Source organism: Montipora capricornis, chromosome 6 (assembly GCF_036669925.1).
Source record: "Montipora capricornis isolate CH-2021 chromosome 6, ASM3666992v2, whole genome shotgun sequence".
Classification (NCBI taxonomy): Eukaryota; Metazoa; Cnidaria; class Anthozoa; order Scleractinia; family Acroporidae; genus Montipora; species Montipora capricornis.
This window is the reverse complement of record NC_090888.1, coordinates 3,488,240-3,498,239: the sequence shown is the minus strand read 5'-3', so window position 1 is coordinate 3,498,239 and position 10,000 is coordinate 3,488,240. Positions and strand designations below refer to the sequence as shown.

General features: G+C 36.9%; 1 protein-coding gene across 2 annotated transcripts in view; it reads left to right on the top strand.

Moving 5' to 3' along the window:
- The window catches only part of LOC138051311 (GMP synthase [glutamine-hydrolyzing]-like), a 47,457-nt gene that overhangs the window by 28,247 nt on the left and 9,210 nt on the right, over window positions 1–10,000 (top strand). The window contains exons 6-11 of one of the 2 annotated variants that reach the window (XM_068897493.1): window positions 708–800; window positions 899–952; window positions 4,496–4,607; window positions 5,431–5,582; window positions 6,816–6,876; window positions 9,816–9,928. In XM_068897493.1, the coding sequence (XP_068753594.1) occupies window positions 708–800; window positions 899–952; window positions 4,496–4,607; window positions 5,431–5,582; window positions 6,816–6,876; window positions 9,816–9,928 (585 nt within the window). The remainder of the gene's footprint in view (window positions 1–707; window positions 801–898; window positions 953–4,495; window positions 4,608–5,430; window positions 5,583–6,815; window positions 6,877–9,815; window positions 9,929–10,000) is intronic. The other variant, XM_068897494.1, reaches the window with a different exon arrangement.

Genomic DNA, 10,000 nt, shown 5'->3' with positions numbered 1-10,000 from the left:
AAAGGTAATTACAATTCATATTAATTTTAAAATATCCAAAATAACATCTGAAAATAATTATGTAAAATCATCAGTGTTCTTAAATGTTATGGTAGAACTACGGCCAAAAGATATTCTGTCAAATTTATTTAGAGTGTTTTATAAGATTTGCTTTAAATGGTGCAAAAGAAGATAAAGACTTTATCTTTACGGGTAGACTGTTCCAAATTATACTGGCTTTCTTTCCTTTTCATTAACTATGCGTTAGATTGAATTTAAGGTTATCTTTTAGATTGTAGTTAGTCTCGTGCTTAGTAAAGAGATTTGTGATACTGGGTGGTGAGCACTAAGTTATAATAAGCTTGGTAAGCTATGCATGCCATTCTCTTTTTGTAGAAATATGATAAGGAGTGCCATTTACTTTAGATAAAACTTTATGCTTTGGGATAGAGGGGCTGAGATTATGAATAAGTTGAGCAGCACAGCTATGAGATTGCTCCAAAACCTGAACTTGAACAACCCTATAGAGAAATACAATAGGTTGCAATATTTATTATTCTTTGTCTTAACATGTATTAAGAAAATGTGTGCTATTTTCCTGAATTAACTGTTCCTTTCAGTTTTGTGGCCTTTGGCACAGAAGACATGTTGTAATGCAATTATAGGGAGTCGTCAAGATTATGTTTGCCACAGTTAAATGAGCCTTACAAATGTCTGTCTGTCAATAGGTTGCAGGTTTTTGTGGAACGTACACTGTAGATTCTAGAATGGAGACTTGCATTAGGCAAATTAGGAAGACTGTTGGCGACATGAAAGTTTTGGTAAGTACCAGTATAATAGTTTTTCCCTGAAATACAAGTGTTTATAGTCTTTCAAGGTATTTAAGGGTAGGATTTATTTTTGATATTTATCTTCCCAGGCATTATTGAGTGGTGGAGTTGATTCCACAGTGCTGGCTGCCCTCCTTCAAAAGGTAAAAAATAAGAATTATTATTACAGTATATGGCAAGCAATCCTCTGGCTAAATGGAACACTCTGCTTGGCTGGTTTTCGGTTGGGATTTTACAGTACAGACCATTACCATGGAAACAGTCTGTTTCCATATTTTTTGTCACTCCCTGGAAATTCATTTGAACGAAACACAAAAAGTTTTTAAAAAACAGAATTTAAGGACGTTCGCGCCCAAAACGTTCCCACGTACAGATTTTTTTTAAACTTGCCACACAGAAAGGTAATGATCTACTTTTGCCAAAAAGGCAAAAAAAAAAATGGGGGGTCACAGTGCTCGTTTTCGAGATCATGAGGTGCGTTTTTAGAAGATTGCATTACTTTAAGACGATCTTAGCTTACAACTGTCAGCAATAAAAAAGCTACATGAGTGAAATTTAGATCAGGTAAGCGTACTCAGTTCAACATAACTAATATAACTAAATTAACCTTTGCAGCTGATGTCTTTTTCTGAGGTGAAATAGACCTTGAAAAACGATACATATTAGTCTAAGAAAGAAAACTTCGGTCGCACGAGAGCATAAAAGGGCAAATATTTGTAACTTCTCACGTACAGATTTTTTTTGTTTTTTGTTAAAATGGACAAAATCAAGAAAGGAAGTGATCCACGGAAAGAAAAATGGGGGTCACCGAGCATTCAAGAGAGTAAAATCGCTGCGAAGTTCTCAAAGCGATTGTCTATTCGCACTGTCACACCATTGCGTGACATTTCCGAGAAGACCTGGGTCCACAGCTATCCCATGATGCCACATACTTTCATGTTCCATTCTTGTGTAAAATTTTTGCGCCTTTAGCATCTTGTTTCCCTGCGTGGTCTACGATGCATGACGTGTGCGTGACATGTGCAAAAAGATGTGCAGTAGCAATGGGCGCGAACGTCCTTAATTGTTTCATCACAATGGCACAAATATTATAGCAAGCAGAATTTAGGTTACATGTAAAAGGTTGCTGTTCAAAGTTGGCTGATGGAAGACAGAGATTACAAACATTCACTAAGTTTTCGCTCAAAGAAAATGTGCCATATAATCAACAACTTGCTAACCTCACTTGCTCAGGACCGTACTTGGGAATCTTGGCCATAGGTCTTTTTTGTACAGACCTCGCATACTGCCATGACCTCGGGCCAATATTCCACAGTACGGCCCTTGCGCTTGGTTAGTAAGAGGTTAATTACAGTACAAGGCTTGAAATTGCGACTGAATTTTTTCCCTTTAGGTTAGCAGTTGCCACTTTGCTGCTCTTTTTACTAAAATAAATCAAGAAATGACAAATTATTTTGTTTCTCACCTTGACTTTTCTTTCAATCTGAAGATAGCGTAATTGTTGCGTAATTTGCTGCGATGTTACGTGTACAACTCCATTCCTTCGATATCATTGGCCATTTTCAGCGGTTTATTTCAACAGAAGTATTGTGGGCTCATATTTTGTTTTGCTACACCGCTGACAACACAATGCAGCACGACGATTTTGCAACTAAATTTTGCGAAATTGGGACTACATTTTCGTATCTTGTCGCAAAATTGTGACTGGATTTTTTCGCTAATTTCAAGCCCTGAGTAACTGTAAAAGCTCGTGTATAAGCCATACTCGTAGATAAGTCGCACCCCCAAATTTCAAGCATGATTTTGAGCAAAAAAAAATAAAAACTTGAAAAAAGCACTCTGTTTGTTCACAGTTCATGATGTACTTGCCGAAATCTAATGCTGTGAGTTTGCAGCAACCTTAAGAAGTAAAAAAAGCTCCTAAAATACCTTTTAAAAGCTTATCTTTAATGATTTTCTCTAATTCTTGGGTCTGGCAACATTTGTCTTCATTGTGAAAGCCCAAAGTTGAAATAAAAACAACGACATTTGAGCGCAAATGAAGCGCAGGAAACGATACAAAATGTTTACTTAGTAACCACACAGAAAGAAGTCTGGACCGAGTCACGTCATTCACCACGATCAGAAGACAATGTGGACATCAGCTGTGCGTGTATGTCATGTTTATAAGGGCGTATGGAAGCCATGGATTGGAGACAAACATGTCACTAAACGAGAGTTTAACAACCCCATGGAAAACATGCCATGGAAAACATGCCATGCAAGTATTGAATGGCAACAAAACAGTCGGCCATTTGCCTTGTGAGTTCTCCCTAATAGCGTGGTATTTTCTCGCATGCGGTGGAATGATCAATGTTGAAGTGATTGGCCGAAGAATATGTTTGATCTTTATTTACTGAAGATTTTTATTTATTTATTTACAAAATTCGCCCTGAGGCAGGTGGGCATACAATAGAACACTTTGTCTAGGTCCCCTGCTAGGTAAACCCACCACCTAACCATCCCCCTAAAAAGAATTGATATCCATTCCCAGGAACCCCAATAATAACAGAAAAACCAAACGAAAGAAGTATTCAGAAAACAAGAAAGTTAACAAGAACAACTTATAACAGTATTGGCCGTTTTGGTTATAAAAATAACGAACACGGGGTAAGACCACCATCGCCAAGCACATGCAGACGCATTACAGTGACACCTCCAGCCTTTCGAGACTTTTCAGTATTTTAAGGAAGTGCAAAAATAAATGGGACTGCCTTATGTTTGAGATGCTGTTCATAAGGGACTTAAAGCCTACTCCCGTGGGTTCCCAGTCTGGCTGGTTTAGGCCGATTTGGGTGTTAAAGAGTTAAAAAAACAAAAAGACTCTGTTAGCTCAAAACTGTTTTAAAATATTTTGTTTGTATCACTTCGCTTCGTGATTTTATCGTTTCTACTTTCATTTTTCATTTTAATTAGCAAGTTCTCCCTAGTGTATTTTAAGAACAATATTTGTATTCTTATTCTGTATAAAAATTCCTCCTTTCATTCCACTCAACTTTATATCTTGATAATGGTGTCACGTCGACATCAAAACATTGATTTTATAGCGTTAATTTTTGTAACCAAAGTTTTTAAAACCAAACTTCTTGTTAGATTAGCGGTTTTGTCATTGAAAAAAAGCCCAGGAGATCCCTGACGGGAACGCCCACTACAAAATTGAACAAGGTTATCTAGATTAATGTCAATAATTCCATAAATACACTTATAGAAAAAATAATAAATCAAGATATTCCACCCAGTAGTTAATGGGTATGAGGTTAAGGTTTAAAAGTGTGTGTTTTAGTGTTATTTGTGACCCTATACAAGCCAGTTTACTCCCTCTGAAATCAATGGTCTCGTATATAAGCTGCACCCACGATTTTGAGCCCTATATTTCGGCAAAAAGATGTGGCTCATACTCGAGTTTTTACAGTATTCTCTCAACTGCCAGGGCACAAACAGATGCCTATTTACTAAACATGACAGAGCAGAAGCTGGGGCGTCTGACCACAAATCTAGCTAGTTGTTAAAAGAAGCATTCAAACAGACACAACTGCGTGCAAATCCAATTCCCAAGCTTCTGGGCCACGCTGGCAGCTGCCATCGTTCTTAAATCTTTCACACCCTAACCATGAAGGGGCATACAATGTTTCTAATTTTTTTTTCAGGCGCTATCACGAGATCAGGTTGTAGCTGTGCACATTGACAATGGATTTATGAGAAAGAATGAGAGCCAGCAGGTGGAAGAATCACTCAAGCGACTTGGGGTTAGATTAAAAGGTAAAGTACACTAAAAGGCTGACACTGAAGAGCTGAAGTCTGACACTTTTACATGTATTTTCATCGAACTGGAACTACCTTTCCTTGCGGACAAGGGAACCTAAAAATAGATCAGTCTTTAAAAATGAAGTGACATAGGCTTACTATGGAAATTGTTTGCTCCTAATCATGGGCTTCTGCTTGAAAGTAAACATGTTTTTTTTGATGGATTACATGTACATGTATGTGTTATTGCAGTTTTGCAGGATTAACAAACTGATAATCATCAGGGCCTGGTTGTTCAAAAGCTGATTAACTTAATCCAGGATTAGCGTAAACTTTTGTTTCATGTTTTCAACTTTTTGGTGAAAGTTTCTTTCGCTTATTTCTGTTTTTCAAGATTGACTTCTTCGAATGTAAAGTTTTGCTGAATATCAGCGTTGAACGGCATTTGGAAGTAGAAAAATAAACTCCTTGGTTAAGTTTTAATCTGGGATTAGAATTAATCGGCTTTTGAACAACCGGGCCCAGGAGGATTAAGCAAAGTCAAGATGGTGAAAAAGATGATGCATATGGCAATCAGAGATATTCAGTCTTTGTGCTTGTTGCAAAGCTAGATTTGTAAGAGATTTTGCCCCTTTGGGTCGTTGAAGATAATTATGCCACTGTACAATGTAGTATGCAAAATACTGTATCTGCACTTGTGATCATCAAGCAATTGACAAAGTCATAATGTACGATGAGACTTGTCTCTATTGTTGGTTACCACAATATCATATCTTACACCAATGACCTGATTATTCTAGTTTGGTTGGAGTTAATTTTTTGTTCTTTTTGTTTGCAGTTGTAAATTGTGCTCTTCGGTTTTACAACAGCTCAACAGTAATAGCTGGCAGAAAGGACCAACCAACTGTCAAAAAACAAATCACAAAAACATTAAATGTTACAACCAACCCTGAAGAGAAAAGAAAAATTATTGGAGATACATTTATTAAGGTTAGAATTGAAGGATTGTACTGGCAAGTCCTTGAAGAAAATAAGAACTGGATGGAAAACTGCAATCCCGGTGAAAATTGTATTTTTAACTATATTTAAAATGACTTTTTTTTTCTAATAAGTAGATTTTCATTGAGACACTACTTGGTTATTGGTCTTCTTCCTGAAGAACATTGTGTTGGGTAGGGATGGGGAATGGAAGGCAGTGTTGGCCTTCTTTCCATTTTCTGGTTCCAAAAGGATGAAAAAGAGGTCTAAACTTTGTCTTTTCCAAGAATGTAGTAATTATCAAACTTCAATCTTGGGCCCAGGGAAAACCTCTGGTTATTCTTGTTTTTCCTTTGGTTGGTTTCTTCGGGATTGCTGTTTTTTTTTTTGGAAAGGGACAACATGTAACAATAGAGGTTTGGCAAAAGCAATTTAATTGATTAAAAACAACAAAACTGGAAAGTTTGAAGCTGAAAGTAGGCTTTGGCACATTATACTAGCATTGTTTTTAGCATAATAGGGTGGCAAAAGTATTGAGCATAATGCCAGCATTTTACAGTAGCAAGATTGTTCTATCGTTAAAAAGGAAAACATCTGTCTAAAGTGATGAAATTCGCCGAGAAACAGCCAATCGTATATATTTCTGAGGTTCTACTTTCTAGCCAAAACTAGAGAGAGCCTGGGTCTAGTCAATGGCCACATTCATACTGGTCAGTGGTTCAGCGTGTGCAGCCGTCATTGTTTTTTTTTTTTTTTTATTTGATATTCCAGAATGGACTGCTCAGGCAAATAGCCCATTTCCCAGTTGCTGCACGCCTCAGTTTCAAAGTGAGTCCTGGTGCACAACCATTCAAATGGAAATGAGTTGCGTATTCTTATGCAAATCAAACTCATTTCCCTTACAATAGTTGAGCACCAAGACTCACTTCGAAACCGAGACAAACAGCAACTCGGAAATGGCCCATTTGTGTCTATTATTGTGTGTGCATTGATGGAATTTTCAAGCATTTTAGCAAGGCCATAAGAGCATAGTATATGGTAAAAAAGTTTTGAGCATTAAGCATTCATTACCTTAATAGCAAAAATAATTATATTAGAAAATGTGCCAAAGCGTACTCAGAAACAAAACAATGTGCATGGATTGGAAAGGGAAAGGAAAAGGTGCTTACCTGTAATTCCTTTTATGATCTATGTTGTAGCTGTCAAGGTACTTTAAATGATGCATTGTGCAATGTTTGTTTCCAGATTGCTAATGAAGTTATCAATGAGCTGAATCTCACAGAGCATAACACGTTTCTGGCACAAGGTATTTTATAGACATTTGCTATTCACACACATTTACCTAGATATCTAACATTATTAAATTCTCAACCTCGGTTATTGCATTTCTCGTGCTCTGATTGGTTTACTCAATCTTGCTTATCAGCTCATGTACCTTAGTTTGACCCTATATGGCAAATAATTGCGCTAAGCATTGCTAAGCTAAAATTATTTTTGCCGGAAAGCGAAATTTCTCTATGAATAAAGCAAAATAAAAAACGTTTTTGTGGAAAGTTGGAATCAATTCCGACGTAGAAGTACGCGAAAAGGTAAGAAGTGTTTTTGTGATTAGCCTGCGTCTGTCTGACCACCAGGTATTACACAACATCGCATCTTCATCAAGTTTTTTCGATTTCGCTCGGATTTTCTAGCTTTTTCCGCTCGTATTTCGTACTTCCAAACTTAAGGAATTTAATAAAACAATTATTCTATTCGCCCTTGTAGGATATGAGACTGGTTATAGCCAACTCGGCGCTACGCGCCTCGTTGGCTATTTAACATCTCATATCCAACGCGCGCTCATGGAATAATTGTTAATTAACTTTACAAATATTCAAACTACAGATACCAAACGCACAATTTCACCCTTTCACGTGCAAGCAATTAAGCAATAAAGGTTCTAATACAAGTTGAAAAGGGGAAAGCCTTCTATTCTTGGAAGAGAACGCGTTGCAAGTCCAGTTAAAGCGGTGTTTTTCCCGATAAACTCAAAATTGCAAAGATTCTTCCTGTTTTTAAAAGCGATGACCTTTCTCTGTTCTCAAATTATCGGCCTATTTCTATTCTCCCCTGTCTCTCTAAGGTTCTTGAGAAACTCTTTTACCTCGGGCTATCGGAATTCCTTACAAAGTTCAATATCCTTAATCATCACCAGTACGGTTTTAGACCTCATCACTCTATTGCTATGGCTATCTTAGAGCTTGTCAATAATATTTATGAAGGTTTTGAAAACAATCAGTACACTTTCGGAGTCTTCATAGATCTTAAGAAGGCTTTTGATACAGTCAACCATGAAATACTTCTGGATAAACTAAATTTTTATGGAATTAGAGGAATTCTGTTAGCCTGACTTGCTAGCTATTTATCTCACAGACAACAGTGTGTCATGGTTCAAGACCATACATCTACATATAATACGGCTGTATGTGGGGTTCCACAAGGTTCAGTCCTTGGACCTTTACTTTTTCTTTTATACATCAATGATCTTTTTCATGTCTCACATCTCCTGTCAATCATTCTCTTTTCTGATGATACAAATATCTTTTTTCGTCATAATGACTTGGCTACCTTAGTAACCATCGTTAATGTAGAGCTCGCTCCTGTTTCTTCTTGGTTTAGTGCTAACAAACTCACTGTCTATCCTGACAAGTCTAAATTCATCATTTTTCACCCACGTCGTAAGCAGATTAACCTCTCAGATATAAACATTTCTATAAATAATTCCCCCATCACACGTGTGCAGGAAGACAAATTCCTTGGAATTATCATTCATGAAAATCTCTCCTGGAAACCGCATATCTCTGTTGTCTGTGATAAAGTCTCTAAGATAATTGGAGTTTTGTGCAAGGCAAGGCGATACTTACCTTTGGATACTCTGAAAACTATATATAATGCTCTTTTCCTGCCTTACATCAATTATTGTACTCAAATTTGGGCTTCTACGTATGTTTCTTACCTTGAGCCACTTTATGTACTTCAAAAGAAAGCCATCCGTATAATTACTTTTTCACCCCCACGCACACCTTCTAAACCCCTTTTCTCTAAAAATAATTTTATTTCGCTCCATTCTATCTTTAAATTCCATGTGGCCTGTTTTGTTTTCTCACATTTTAACAATATTCTGCCTACTCCTGTTTCCTCGATCCTTCATTTTAACCATGAATATCACGATTATTTGACTCGTTCACGTTTTAATCTTCATAAAACCAACCACAAGTATCAATTTGTTATCTCCTGGCAGGCTCCTGTTATCTGGAATGATATTCCGTTAACAGTGCGCAACAGCCTTACATTAAGTAACTTTAAAAAAAATTGAGACTGCGTTTTCTGAATGCTGAGTTAGTATATTGAAAAATTGGCTATGGAACTCATTTTCCTTAATTCGATAGTCTGATCAAGTCCCTTGGAACTAAATTGTAAACTTTGTGGACAACTTGTTAATGTTTTGTTTTTGTTTTTGTTTTTTGTTTCCTGTTATTTGAATACAATTTCCTATTATTTGGAACAATTATACTAGGAGTACTTGTTTATGCAATTTATTTAATTATATTATCCTGTGTGTTTGTAAATTAAGTAGTCATATTTAGTGGTATAAGTATTTTAGTTAAAGCCTCCTTCTATTCATGCAAATTTTTCAAATTATGTTTGCTGACCATATGCCATTTAAGCCTCCAGCTTTGGCTGTTCTCATGTATTCCTCAGAGTTTGATGTGTAACAATAAACAATAAACAATGTGCATGTCAATTTTTTCAAAACCAACGAGAGGCAAATTCGAAGATAATGAATCGCAATGGTCAAAACGCATGCCCCGTGATATGTTTGCTGACTGTGACTTGAGCCCACTGTGTCTCGCGCACTCCTTTACCGTAATTCTGCTGTTGTTGAGCTCGTAGAACATGTGAAGTAGCACGTGAGGAATCGGTCGCTAAGTAAACCACCGTGCATGCTCAAAACAGTGTGTTTCTACCCATGGGAGACGTCTTTTCCCGTACTCGTGAGCCCAGCGAACGCAAAAGAAAAGAGACCTTCTAGCAGGGAACGCCTCAAAGATTTACTGGATCGGTTTAAATGTCTAAGTGATAAGAAATGAAGTGAAAGTTCTTCTTTTGAGGCTGCTCTCACTTGTATGATATTTTCATACAAAAAACTATGAGAAGAGAACTCCAGTATTCAAAACTTTCTGTTGCTCTCTTGATGCTTCTTAGGTACTCTTCGACCAGATCTTATTGAAAGTGCTTCGTCTTTAGCAAGCAAGAAAGCCGATGCTATAAAAACACACCACAATGACACTGAATTGGTGCGAAACCTTCGAGAAAAGGTATTACCAATTAACTGTAAGCCTGAGTGGTGTCAAAGTAATATATACGGTGTTTTTTTATGGTTAATATTT